The sequence below is a fragment of the Lates calcarifer genome, linkage group LG2 (genome assembly GCF_001640805.2).
Source record: "Lates calcarifer isolate ASB-BC8 linkage group LG2, TLL_Latcal_v3, whole genome shotgun sequence".
NCBI classification, from domain to species: domain Eukaryota; kingdom Metazoa; phylum Chordata; class Actinopteri; family Centropomidae; genus Lates; species Lates calcarifer.
In genome coordinates, this window is record NC_066834.1 from 14,972,629 (window position 1) to 14,987,492 (window position 14,864).

General features: G+C 39.9%; 1 protein-coding gene across 3 annotated transcripts in view; it reads right to left on the reverse strand.

Annotated features, from left to right (window-relative positions):
- Positions 1–14,864, reverse strand: part of shank2b (SH3 and multiple ankyrin repeat domains 2b) — a 177,589-nt gene that overhangs the window by 20,245 nt on the left and 142,480 nt on the right. For 2 of the 3 annotated variants that reach the window (XM_051076066.1, XM_051076059.1), the window contains 3 exons: positions 3,486–3,621; positions 2,537–2,617; positions 427–450 (listed from right to left, as the gene is read on the reverse strand). In XM_051076066.1, the coding sequence (XP_050932023.1) occupies positions 427–450; positions 2,537–2,617; positions 3,486–3,621 (241 nt within the window). The remainder of the gene's footprint in view (positions 1–426; positions 451–2,536; positions 2,618–3,485; positions 3,622–14,864) is intronic. The other variant, XM_051076060.1, reaches the window with a different exon arrangement.

Below are 14,864 nucleotides of genomic sequence, written 5' to 3' on the forward strand. Positions count from 1 at the left end.
CTTTAATCAAAACTGAATAATGGGAACACTCAGGGAAATATCTTAACCCAGTCAAAAGGAAGAAGAAACAATAATCTGTGATTGTGAACACAGGACAGAGGAGCTTAAACACCTTTCTGTTTGACATCACTACAACATTAAACCATGCACCAACAACATTTAAGAACACAATGAAGTTAAAAACATCTGTAATCAAAAACACAGTGTAAAAATCATGCAAATACGCAGTGAAACACCATTTGGTTTGACTGAAAGTCAGTAGGAGCTGAGTCAGACAAATCAAATCTTTAAAGAAATATTCAACCAACAAATACAACGGTGTTAGTTAATCACAGTGAGGTGGGGTGTGTGTGGGAGGACTACATGACATAAATCAATCATTGGAAATATACTGGATCAGACTTAAACATGCCTACAGTAACTTACCACCTTTCTTTTTCCTTAGTGTGGCTTAGGAGGGAGGGGGGTGACAGAAAAAGATTTCAACAGACTCAGTCCTTTTCCCAAGATGAACAAATGTGAACTTGTATTTATTAAACCTTTATATTTTCAAGAATATTCAGTCATTTAAATTTGTCCTACTGCAGCATCTAGTATTTTACATTTAGATATGGACAAACTAAAGCACTTTTGACTTAATAACAGTATTACTACTGTACAGTAAATACTTAAAGAATGAAATGCAAGTGTGTCAAATAATCAGCGCTAGAAAAAAAACCTGCTGACCAGACGTGTTTCTTTGTCAGCAATTTTCTGCAATACAAGCAGATTCCCTCCCCTGTCACTCATTTATTCATTCATCTTTCATCTCTCTTCTTAGTCTCTACACACCTTTGACACAGGGCACAACGCTGCACTTATTAATGATTGATCTGTAAGTGTATACAGGGTATACAGTAGTACTCTTTCAACCACTGTACCTACCAATCTAACTGCAGCTAATCATTTTTTCATGATTTATTCATGATTATTGTTTTTTAACTTTTTGATCAAACATTTGAGCTATAAAAGACATATAAACTAAAAATGCCAATGACAAGTTCCCATAGCCCACAGTGACATATTCAAGTTATAATCCTTAATATTTTCATGTTATTTTTCTGCAATAATTCACTAACAACTCTATAAAGTAGTTTTTATTGGTAGTGATGGGGTCCGCCATTCCCACGCTGGATTCAGATCGCCTCCCTACACACTGGGGATTCACAAGAAAACAATACATGCATACAATCCAGTGTAATTTTATTTCATTCATATTGGCCTCACTGTTTACTGTTCACTCTCCTCACACAGTGTCAAACTGGTCAAACACAGAGGAGCTTTTATTGTAAAGCACAGGAAATGCAGTGTGATTGTTTGTCACTGTGGTTAGTGCCAAGTGCAAACAATTGTCTAAAATGTAACTACAAAACAAGACAAAAGTCATTAGCAGGCGACTGGCTGCATGTCTTCTAACTTCATTGTGTCCTGCTGAGCAGCATGAAATCAGATCACAGTTACAGTTACTATTGACTGTGTTCTTTATTAAAACCACCCAAGTTTGTTTGGCTGCACTGTAAAAAACAACAAATACAACGGCTGCTCTTCTCCTTTTTTATTTCTGACAAAGTAGCTGCTTAGTGATGGCTGTACTATTAAAGCACACTGTTACCGTGGTAACCGTGGGTGTTGCCAAGGACTTCAGTATCATTAAAAAAAATCAATACACTTCTATTATATCAATCATTTACCTTCAGGGAAGATGAGCAGAGGAGCTATTTCACAAAACAAAAACAATTTATTTAATATCTGTTGTTACTGTTTAGACTGTCACCTGAATAATTGTCGGCTAAACGATCATTAAATGGCAGATGTGTCGCGATACAGGTGGCTTATCACTTCTGCTCTTCACACCTCCTGCTCTCCCTCGTCCCTTCCTTCCTTCTATCCCTCCTTCCTTCGACCTCTCCTCCCTCCTCTCCCAGAATCGCTGACTGTCTTGTTTGTCAGATGTTATTAAGCACAGTGCTTTAAATGCAAAGCACTGTGGGTCCTCTGAGGTGGTACTCACCACATATACAGATATAAACACAACAAATAAACAAAAAACAGACATGATACTATCCTTCTAGAGTCACATTTTTCACTTATTTGCTCCTTGTAGCCACAGCGACAGCTCATAGATGCAGGGATCTTTAAAAGCGAGTGTCCTTCATGCATAATGGCAGAGGAGGACAGGAAATGAGGAGGGAGGAAAAGCAGGTTTCTTCTTTTTTAACAAAAGCAAAATGATCAAATAATGGGAACTTAAATTGCATTAGCCTGAACAAAAGCGTCATTCAGCCTCTGTGAGCCGATGGATGTTGCGGTTGGGCGAAATGGAAGGCAAAAGGTTATGCAGCATTAACTGCTTACCTTTATCCACTATTGACAGATTAACCAATCAATGAGAATAAGAAAGAGGAACACAAAACAAGAGAGAGGTACTGTTAGACACTGACTTCCTAGTGCCTGAGTCTTAAAAAAAAAAAAAAAAAGCAAACCAGGATGCTCTTACCAAGTTCCTCTAGTTCAGATGTCATCGACTTGGAGCGCATAGACAGGGCTGTGGTGGGAGCTCTCTTTGGTGGTGGAGGAGCTGAGGGAAGAGATAAAATACACCATTTGCCATTTTATTTTTATTCCAAGATAACATGACATTGCAATTACTTTTTAAATTAAGTAACATAGACTCATAGTTAAAGATATTTTGACTGTGTTCAGTGATGTAGGAAAAACTAGTGTAGCAAGGAAAAACAATATAATCTCAAGCCACAACTGAAGGGTCCTCACTGAATTTTTTTGACCACCAATAGCTCTGTGGAGTGATGTTTTTGACAGTGGCCCCCTGTTTTGTTTGTCTCTTGTGCATGTACACAAAGGTGACATTTTATGTGTCAAGTGATGAAAGGAGCTATATGTAAGTTTTCTCTGCTGCCGAACATGGTTTCCTGCTCGAGGCGGGTGGTGATGCCGGTTTCTCAAAAACTTGTACATGAACATGTAGCACCTTTAAAGTCCAACAGGCCATTAACATTCAGCCAAAGCCGACTTTTCAAAAGCAGTTCTGAAGGAAATATATGAACTTCTGGTGATGTGTTATTTTTGTTATTTGCATTGTGAACATGGACTAAAGTCAGGTTTCTTCCTGCCTCTGAGGACTATTATTACATAACACATCGTCAGTCAGCAGGCTGCTTTACTGCAGTCTTTGGTATTTTAATACAGGAGGTATGACTGTTAGCAGATCCATACAGCAGAAGGGTTTTCACACCTTTTTACTACATACACGATGTACAGCTGGGTCCTACTGCTTTAAACCTGAGGCTCATTAGTATTTTTATTTTTTAATCCATGTATGATTCTGTATTAGAGTGGGGGGATGGCGCTGAACGTTGAACATCATTGATATCCTCCTGTGATTGTGGTCTAGTTCTCTGGAAAGTATCATTTACAGGCTGTTTTACCTTTTTTGCGTGCTGTGTCTTCAGGGTCTAGATTCCGGCTCACTGTCACAACCTTAATCAGGAGCCGGTTGCCTCCCTGGCGGATCATATTGACTACCTGTCTGTGGCCCACCTTCACCACGTTCTCCTGGTTTACCTGCCACAAACACACACAACAGTCATGAATGGCTGGAAAATTATATTGTGACATATTTAACGAGAGAAGCACTCAGCAGAGTTAATAAAAAATCCTGAATCTGCCCCTTTCACCACATCTACACCAAAATTTCACAGGTTCTTCCTGTTTCTCAAACCTCCACCAAGTTTGATACAAATCGGTTCAGAACTTTTTTGCTGAATAATAAACAAACAGACACGGGTGAAAACATAACTCTTGGCAGAGGTAAATAGTGTCTGTATGAGAAGAGGCAGAAAGTGGCCAATTGTTGTAGTTTGATTGTGTATTTGAGAACAATTTGAGCAACATCAAAGTATTTAAAATATTAATAAGCCTTGGCCTGTGTGGGAAAATATTGTCACCCCTCCTAATCTGAAGAACTACAGAGAGGAAAATGAAGAAAAAGGGAGAAAACTTCATTGACAAATATTAGCAGTTTTTGTGTGTTTGGTATGAGCCTCACATGTCTTTGAAGTCCAGACACGAAGCAGAACCAGTGAAATCTGGCTGACTAACTTGTTCATCCATTTGACTTCCTACGGACATACTGTAGGTGACCATACCAGTAAGTTTTCCAGGCTTTGTTAGAACATGGCTGCAGTCGAGTAACAGCCTGATTATCAGTGTTTACCCAAGACAGAGGCAACAAAGTGACATCTGAAAAACAGATTTAGAGCAGCAAAACTTTTACAGCTTTATAAAAACAACAACAATATAAATCAGCAAAAAACAAAACAACAGTTCTGCATCATGTGCACAGATCTGCAGCAATTGCTCTCAGCCACTTTGAGTCTGTGGTGGTTTCATGCTGAGACTGATGCTATTTCCAAGAAGACAGCTCGTCAGAGTGATTGGCGGGTGATGTGGCAGGGACTGACCAACCACAGAGAGGAGGGAGGGACAAACATCATGCTGCAATATGAAAAAGTGTCCCAGTTACACATACTGCCTGCATATGATAATCACACACCTTTGAGTGTGGTGTTCTTGTATAATAACTGTAAATGTAATGCATCAGTACACACTTCACAGAGGTGTGGAACATAGAGGTGGAAAAATGAGATGACTTAATGATATCTAGAGCAACAGAAAATTAATCAACAACAGTTTTGATAATGGATTAAATATTTCCAGCCATTATCCAGGAAGATTTGATGCTTTGCATTGTCCTGTGTGGTAATAAACTGAAGAAAACTTCATAGACTAAATGACTAAAATAACTAACCAAAATAACCATATTACTTGTTAGTTGCAGCACCATTACAGTATCTGAGGATATTTGGATATATGTTTTGAAAAGTTATGACTTTAACAACTGAATCTTAATCGTTTGATTTTTTTTCTTTGATTCATCCTGCAGATAATTGCTTGCAGCACTAAGAAGACTTCAAGGAAAAGGCTGAAAAATGACTATATATAAACCTCAGATATGCAAATATGATGATGGAGGTAGTGTTAGTACTCTCTCCCTGTCCTACTGCCAGTCCTCATGACTGCAATATTCATGTTGGCGGCAGGAGAGGGAGCTACGACCGCTGCCCTCACAGTCCGTCTTCAAAGTCAGAGAAACGTTGGTCGACAATCTGGTTCTAATTAAAGGTGACATGAGTGTGTGTCTGTGTGTAGAGTTCACAGAAACAAACATACAGCTCATATACATGAACATCTGAGTGTGGCCACTATGCAGAATGCTGCACACACCCACACACTCGTGTCAGACTTTTGGCTGTGCAAACACACACACACACACACATTTTATTTTTCTCTTTCAAACACATACGTGCCCACATGGATGCTTTTTAATCTCATTACTGCTGGTCTAATTTAATATGGGCCCCTGCTGGACCCACTCCTCTCATCTCCTGTCCCGCTCTACTCTGCCCCTCCTCTCTACTTCCAGACAAATAGAGGAGGAGGGGTCAGATGAAGGGATGAAAGAGCGACCGGCCCGGAGCGACAGAGGAGGAGATGATGGATGGAAGGAGGGAGATAGAGGAAAAAAGTGGTGGATAAGGGGAAATATAGAGGACAATGGAGTCAGAGAGGTGGAGGCACAGACAGAAAGACTTCAGAGTTTATTTCTTGTCTTTGGGTTTTAATCTAACACACGCTGCTGCGGCATCACGAGGGCAGACATTTTGATAATTAGAGAGAAATGCTCCAACAGCTGTTTCAGCATGACCTTGTGTTCTCTCCATCACACACTCACACACACTCACACACACACACACACACACACACACACACACACACACACACACACAGAAGTTCGCTGATACACTTCAGTGCACACACACATACAGACAAGTACACCAGTTTGCATATAGGGGGTGGCCTTATGTAATCTGCTCTGTCTTTCCACCCTCTTATGTAACGATACTAGAAGGATGGATACACACACACACACTCATACTCACGTGAACATACACACACTCATGAATATTTCCTTCGGCCAAAATCATGGTTTTTTTTTTGGATTTGTTATACATCTGATTTTGGAGGACGGAGGACATGTTCTACAGCGATCAGGACATGATGACGAAGGAGTGAGAGCATGTTTATCTTTGTGACATGAGTTCATATCTAAGCCGGTGAACATTTCTCTCCACTGTTTCTCCAAACTCACTGAACAGCTTTCACAGTATGAAACTGAATTTACAGTCCCCTTCACAAATTAATTCAATTAGAATTAACACCTTGTGGTTGTATGCCTCAATCAACCAGTTCAGTTGCAGTTAATTAAGGCAAAAATGTGCTGTGTGAGGTCAGTGACCTTGATCTTTGACCTCTGATCTTTAACTATTAAGAATGGGACAGGTGGACAACTCAAAAAACAAAAACTATCGGCAACACAGAGGCATAAAAATGTCAGTCTTATATTTTTAGAATGATCACTTCATTGTTTTTGAAGGCTGTAAAATCGATGGATAAAAATAGGTTTTTCATTTTCTCTTACTACACAACTTGTCAAGACAAAGACTTAACTATGACCAGCAGCACTCTGATTTACCACAGTGCACCTGACACCAAAATGCCTCTCTAGAAAGAAAGGTCAACGTTCAAAACAGGTGGACAAACAATTATGTTTTTATAGTTTTTTAACGTCAAGGCTTCCTGTCTCATAAAGAATAAAGCCACAATTATTCAGAAGGCGAGTAGTGAAAGTTTATATTTATAATTTATTGTTTTCCCGTACACAAGACTGTGTATCATGATTTCTGTTTTGGTGTCAGAATCGTTCCTCCTAGTGTTCATTTTTTGTGTATTGTTTTCTTTTAAATTCCCTCTCTTGAGTTCTTCTTCTTTATGAAATTTAAACTTACACCTTGAGCTTTGAAACACTCTCACCATCTTGTAGCTGATTTTGAACTTTCAGTCATCACATGATCTTCATCTGATGAATTCTGAACCTCAGCTTTTAAGCCAATGTGGATGAAGTCATAAACATGCTGCGGAAAAGTGTAAATATGATGATCTTCACTTTCATTATAACTGGGACAACTCCATCTGCTTTAGTTGAGGTCACTGGTGCTTTATTGACCTGATGAATCTCTGTGTCTGTAACTAACTGGTCAGAAGATCAATCAGTTACATGCAGACGATTAGTGATAATAATTTGTTTCCACAGTCTTTGACTCTGTTGTGAACGCAGCCAAAGAAGACTGACACACATATGGGTTACACACTCATGTGAGATTTATTGGATGAGTGAACCGTGTATTGTTTTTCTGGCCAGCCTGATTAAAAAAATATAAAAAGAGAGACGAAGCCCGAAGGCCATAAAGTGCTAAAATGGCCCTGAACCAACAACTACAAGAAGAAAAACAGCAGCTTTATGGTTGAACATTAACGGTTTAATCAATAATACACAACAGACGCACTCAGACAGACACACACACTTGTGGAAGAAGGAAAACACACAAGGAAATCAGGCGTTCAATACAGTATGCATGTAAAAGCCGGCCTTCTGTCAGATCAAGCAGAATGACCTATTCAAAAGCCATTATCATTATCGTAAACATTACAACAGTTCCACAACATTAAGCATCATCCGACCCATTTAGCTGAACACAGGCAGCCCTGAGTCTGTCTGATCACTCAGTCCACTCTCATCTGATGCAAATATTCCTGCCTCAGTCACTAATCTGATTTATCAATTATAATCTGAGCTGTAATGACAAGCTGCTAATCCAGCCTGTCAGAGCAGGAAAGGGTTAACAGCTCCACACTGAGGTCAGCTGATCTCTGTACCTCTGTAACATAAATACAGACATGATTCAAACGACGAACAGAACTGGAAACAGCAGCTGACAAACCAGTCTGTTTAGTAGCTGTTTTGGAGGTTTTCAGTCATATCACATGGTCATCATCAGCAGAGGATGATCAAGGTCAAACTTTGAAACACAGCTTTAAAGTGAAAATGGCTGAGAAGATCTGGAAATGTTCTGAAAATAAGAGAATCTGAACATCTACTACACCTCCTGTTGAAGATCATTTGATATGCTCAAAAGCTGCAGCAAAAAATGTGACCAATGGGTTTTTTCTGACGCTATCAAGTTTGTCTACATCGGTTAATTTGTAGAAACATCTTATTTCTGTCTGTGAATTTAGCTTAAAAAGTTGTTTTTTTTCCCCAGGTCCAGCTTCAACTGGAAAGAACAACAACAAGAATAAAATGAAATATAAGATATATAAGCCAACCAGACCAGTTGCAGTTTGCATCCATGTCTGTCCAGACTCAGAAGACATTTTCAACCCAGCAGCATAAATCTGTACAGTCACCGCAGTTTCAAGAGATTAGTATCACTGGTTCAGCATCAAACCAAATGTAAAATGTGGTCACAGTCTCCGCTTCTGAGTTATGGTGTTGCATAATGAACATTGTGATATCACTTTGAAGTTGACCTTTTGGATATAAAACATCATCACTTCCATCATTTTATCCTATTTTATCCTATTTATCCATTTTATCCTATCCATTTATGTGAAATTTTGACACAGTCAGCATCTGAATTCTTCTGTTATGGTGAAAAGCATGCTTTGTATTGTCACAGTGACCTTGAACTTTGACTTCTGACCACCAACTTCTTATCACTTGATCCTTGAGTCCAAAAAATGTCTGCAAACTTCAAATGGCTGAATGTACACAACAGCTAATGTCAGCAATGAAAAACTCTGATGCTCTTCTTTACAACAAACAGTGAACGAGACACAAACTTTGGATGGAAAAGATGAGAGAAATGGGACAGTGTGGTGAAGAGACACTGAACAATCTGGGCAGCGAGAGCGCAGGATGACCCCCATCCTCAACCAGAGAGTGGCTATAAAAAAATATGGGAGAGAAACTGCAGCAGACGGCACCTCCTGTTCTTATTCCATGATCCAACCAGCTCCAACAAGATCTGTTCGTTGGTGGAGAACCAACAAGTCCGACAAAGTAGAGAACAAAAGAATGTGTTGGTCACTGCCTTCTGAAATGACCCACGTGACACTCTCTGATCTGAAGACCTGATGGTTTATGTTTAGTGAAGTTAGGCCAAAACACTGAGGAAAGATTCATGATTATGGCTGAAAAGCAACCAACATCCTGACAGTTACACACAGCCACAAGAAATCCCTTCAAGATAAACTCTTGTGAGTCTCTAGAAAACAGGTGAAGTCTGTTGATGTTAATGCAGGTAAAAAAAAAAAAAGGACACAGGTCGACAGCTCGCTAGGTTAAGAGCAAGAAAAACTCCTACAAGTGTTGTAAGTCTCTGTAAAATCATAGATGGACAGACGTCGATCCCAAACATCTGAAAGCCAAAAAATTATCTGCTGACGGTGGCTCTGCTGGCAGGGAGGCAAGCCCACGTCCTCCCCTCCGTATGTAGCTATATAGATCACCAACAGCACTAAACTGGTTGAAAAGTTGAGCATCAACTGTGTGAAGCTGATTTTTACTGTAACATGAAATCATGTCATTCAAATCAAAAAGTCATTTACAGTACAGGGATGCACCAATGTCACTTTTTTAATTAATACCTAAACTCAGGGCACCTCCCAGAGTTAAAACCTGTATACCTTCATGACGTGGAGCTCAGTGGGAGGATTTATCTGTAAAGCAACAGGAGGAACTGAAAATAATTGATCCTTAGTGATTAATAAAACTGATAGCATAAAGAGTGAATTTTGTGATCCGCTTAGGAGGTCAGTATCAGCCCAAATACCTGGATCAGTCAATACATTCTCATTTAAATGCTGATTACATTCAAATTACTTAAACATTCAAAATGTTCACTTTTGAGCCACATTTAACCCAGTTTTATCCTAAACATCTGACATCTTTTGACCTGCCAATCACCAAACCCATGCTAACTGGGAGGTGCCTCACAAAAGACAAACAAAACACAACTGAATACTTCAGTCTACTTTCATGAAACAACGAAAGTATTTTCTACTTCTGTGCAGCAAAGACAGATGTGATGAAATGCACTGAAACATGCATGCAGCTACACACAGATGTATGCATGTACTTCACCCACACATAAAGCAGCAGCATTCATCAGCATTTGAAACGTGGAACTGATCTGCATCTAAGACTTTGGGGTGGGGGCAGGGTGAGAGTTCTGTGAAATCTGTGTGTGTGTGTTTTCTCCTTGTAGGAAGCTGGAGTACATCAAAGCAGGCTCATTAAATACAGAAATATACAGACAGAAACTGTGTGTCTGCGAGTGTATGTGTTAAAGAGAGAGAGACACAGGGAAACATAAAGAAGAATAAAGTGAAGGATTGAAAAGGGATGAGGGGAGGAGGGGAGGAGAAGATGGAGACAAGAGTTTTATTCTGATGACTCAGAGTCCTAGTTAGAAGAGTCTTGCCTCTGATGAATCATGAATCTGAATATCAAACCGACGACGAGAGCACATGTAAGAGCATCAACACACACACATACACACACGTCCTGCTTCAAACCAGCTTCACCCAAACTGGACACACACACACACACACACAAGGTCAGGACCACTGAAGGAATCATCTGTTATCTGAATCTCTCAACTCGCTGCAGGAGTTCATGTCGCTGAAGAGAAGTCACGAGACGGAGCCGTCAGCCGGTGACCAAACAGAAATAGATAAGCCTCTCACGCTGCACAGAGGAGGACACTAATGGGTGGTTCATGGTGTTAACTACCGCTCTGCCCTACTGGCACAGATCCAAATAGGTGACGAAGCAACGACAGCAACAAACCCACGTCTGCATCACGCCCTGAGCTCATACCCACTCAACCTGACACACCAGCCCTCAGCCTGCAGACACATTTATAGTTTGTCTTCCTGATTTTTTTTGTTTTATTTGTTTAGGTTCACACTGCACAGTAATAAGTTAAAGGGTTAGTTCACACAAATGTATCTAATGACACAGAGAGTTTTGGTTTTATGTGTCCAGTTTTTGAGGTATCTGCCTCTGGATAATCTACAGATCTCTCCGATCAATGATGCTGACAAACCTCTAATCAAAACTTTTATCACATGTTACTCTGCTCATTAGCAAAGGAAATATACAGGTAACAGCCTCTCATTAATGTCTCACTCAGAATCCAACTTCGCTCCTTAGCTCCTGATGTGAAAACCTCCACCTCGACACGAGCAAGAAATAGCTTTTAGTGGTTTGTAATATCTGGAACCAAATATAAACCATACACTCTATGTCAGTCACCTTCAATATCTATTTATTCAAGGTGGAAATTCAGTAAAAAACTGATTCTGCTGGCCCATATAGACTCAGCTGTGGTTCTCTGGTTCCAGAATCCACAGAATCACCACTCACATCTATGATTCGTTTAGCAATTAAAATAAGTTGGGTGTTGTTTTCATTGGCAAATCAGAGATTTGTTGGCGGGATTAAGAAGAGCGATGTCATCTTTGTGTGCCAGAGCCAGAAAAATAGACACAAAAATAGTGACAAGCCCGGATGACCAGCTGCACAGGCTGTCGCAAGTTCATTTACAGAAATAACAGATGTTTAACTGCCATATTTCTGTAATCATTGTGAAAGATGTTAAGTTACTGATACAGCATTTTCTACATGGACTGAGAATGATGTCAGGTCTGCTGCAGCTGAATACATCACTTGCTACTGATTGGTTAAAACAAGACAATGTATCTCCCCACCCAAACAAGATTTTTCTAACAAGAGCACAATATTCAAACTGTAAATGTTGTTGTAAATGTTGATTATCAGATTAGTGCAGCTCCACAAAAAATTATTTCCTCAGCTTCAGAAAAACAGGGGTGAACCACCTTTCAGTTCTTTAGCCTCAGAGGTGGAATACTAAACTGAGACTTCAGATTCAGGCTGTCCTGTGCCTGTCCTGACCCAGTACTCCGACACTGACTCAGTCCTGTCACCAGGCTGCAGCCGGTCACTTCAAGCCACCACCCCCCACCCCCATCCCACACCCTGCAGCCCCGTCCCTCCTCCCTGACCTGACGTCCTCCACTCTCCAGCAAACTACACTTCCAGACTCTCCGTCTCCTGAGTCTCTGCTAAGCTTTACTCTTAAAAGCTGCATTATCACTGTGTACACAGTACAGCACAACATGTTCCCGGTTGCTAAGCGACAACTGCTGTGTGATACTGCTGGAGGTGGGAGTGGTGCTGAGAACGTTATCAGTGTTTGGAGCTTGGGGGGGGGGGCAGGCAGTGGATCATACCATTCATCATTAAATGGGGTCTTAATTTGATACTGATTGTTTTTGTCAATGGAAGGCTTCGCCAAATTTCACGCCCATTTCCTTTTTCTCCCAGTGCAGCCATCTTAAAAGGTTTTTATATTTTGACAGTGGGCTCTGTTGTGTTTGTTTTAAAAATAAAAAAGCAGCTCCCTGAGCACTGTGGGCTCAGGCATGCTGCTCTTTGTGCGCTGTACCTATAAATAAATTATTTATAGGAAAAGACGCTTCCACTCTGTTATTTTAAGACTGAATATCATGTGATTTTAGTGTGTTGTCCATGTGTGTGCACGCGCCTTGACTTGTTGGGCTTGTGTGAACACAGCTGCATGTATGAGAGATTCCCGATTTTCACTGAGAGGTATTGATTAGTGTTAAAGTGTTAAAGTGGGTAGTGAGTAAACGAGAGGGGCTGATAATGACAGAGGACATTCCTCATGCTGAAGCAGCAGTGAAACTCTCCCACTGCTTCTCTGGGACAAAAACCAATCTTGAATATTACATCAACATTAGCTTGACCAGGTGTAGACATGTCACTTGACACTTGTCATGTCAGATAAAAGTCCAAGTCCAACGAAAATCCAACAGGATGCACATGAGCCATGAGACAAATTAATTCATTAGAAATGTGAGAAGCAAAGAAATTATGAAATCTTGTCACGTCTGCTTACATTATATCTGTCTGACATTTCAGAAAGTAACTTAAAGCAGCAATAACAGATTTTTTGGCCACTTGCAGGTTAATACAACAATCTGTAAACATAACACTGAGATACTATCACCTTATAAACCTGTGGGCATTCAGGAGTCTATTTAAATATCCAGCAGACACAGAACAACATTAGCTTTTATTTTGACAACAAACAGCAAAACAATCATTAAACCAAAAACTTTTTTTTTGTTTGTCACTACATTTGAAACAGACAAAAGATCTGAACACTGTGCTAATAGTTCTCAGTAATTTTAATAAAGCAACGTTTCCATTTACAAGAGATTTTCGTCAGGCATTGTCAAGATTTGACAAAACGTTCCTTTATTAAAATTAAACATACTTTATTAAATTAAAACATACTCTACACTTTTTTTTGTCACTATATTTACCACTTTTACTTTACACACAGCCATTTGAGCCACTATTGATATAAAAATATTGACTGGGGCATACACACACACACACACACACACACACGCACAAAGACACACAGGCCATCTGGCGGAGCTGCACTGGGCCAAAGGGAAGCTCTGAACACTTTCTTCTCTATTAACTTTCCTCTATGTGATTCTACGTCTACTTTATCGCTCCCACAGCATTAGATTATATTTACCTAGATTCTACCTCTTGTGGGTTTTCCTTGAAACTTTGAAAACAGGAAATGTAATAGCTGCGGGCCACCTCCTCTCTGCACAAAACAAAGTCTTAGATGACTTGAAAACTTGGAGCAGTGTATGTTGCAGCTGCTTTGTGTTGTTGGTTGAGAAGGCAGGTCATATTCAGCAGCCATCAAAGTGAACTCAAGTCAAATGTCTGCACTGTGATGGGCCTTTCTATATTCATTTAAATTATTCTTAGCGGTGACTTTGAACAAACAGGCAATATGAAAAAGAAAAATTCTAATCGATAAAACCATCACGGATCTCTGAATGATCCCTCTTCACTGATCAAATAAAGTTGTCTCTCTTGCTTTGTGACATCCCAACAATTCATATTCTTAAATGATCTGCATTATGTCCCGTCCCAGAATCCTCTTTCAAAAGGAAATCGATAAAATTAATAAAGCAAAGAAAACGTTTCAGCATCCAAATAAATAAACAATATTCTACCTACACTGAATATTTATCACCACAAACAAAAGCTCTTCTTCTCTATTAAGTTACTAAAATCTTCTGCTGTGATTCTCAAACCTCATTATGTATCAGTGCGAACCTCGTCATAGTTGTATTAGTTGCTCTGCCTGCATGAATGTGTGTGTGTGTGTCTGTGTGTGTTGTGTGGCTGGGAGCGTGGGAGCGGCTGGGGGAGTGTCTGCTGCAAATTGGTTCCTAAGGCTAAATCATTTTCTAAACAGCTGGACACTGTTTTTATTCTTTTTTTTTTTAAACTTAAGTGCAAGTTAAACAGGAGTAAATAGTGCATTGGTTGGGGACTATCTTCTATATTTTACTATTTTAATAGACATTTGGTGCTTTGGTAAGTATTTGAAGCAGGAGATTGGTGTGTGTGTAAACTACAATGTCCATGTTCATCATTATCATCATGTCTTCCAGTTTTTCGACAACCGTTAAGACTGTTTCCTTTAAGACACACTTTAATGACTTCTAAGTCTTTTTAACTGATCTACAGTTCAGCATTACTCCTGAACCTGCTGGGCCTGAAACCAGCAGTTTAAGCTGCTGACTATCACTCAGTTAGAGGGAGATCGTACCTGATCACCAAAGTTACACAGAGCAACAACAGGTGTCCAGGGAGCTGAGTGGGAAGGACAGAACCACTACAGTGATTCTGATGCTGA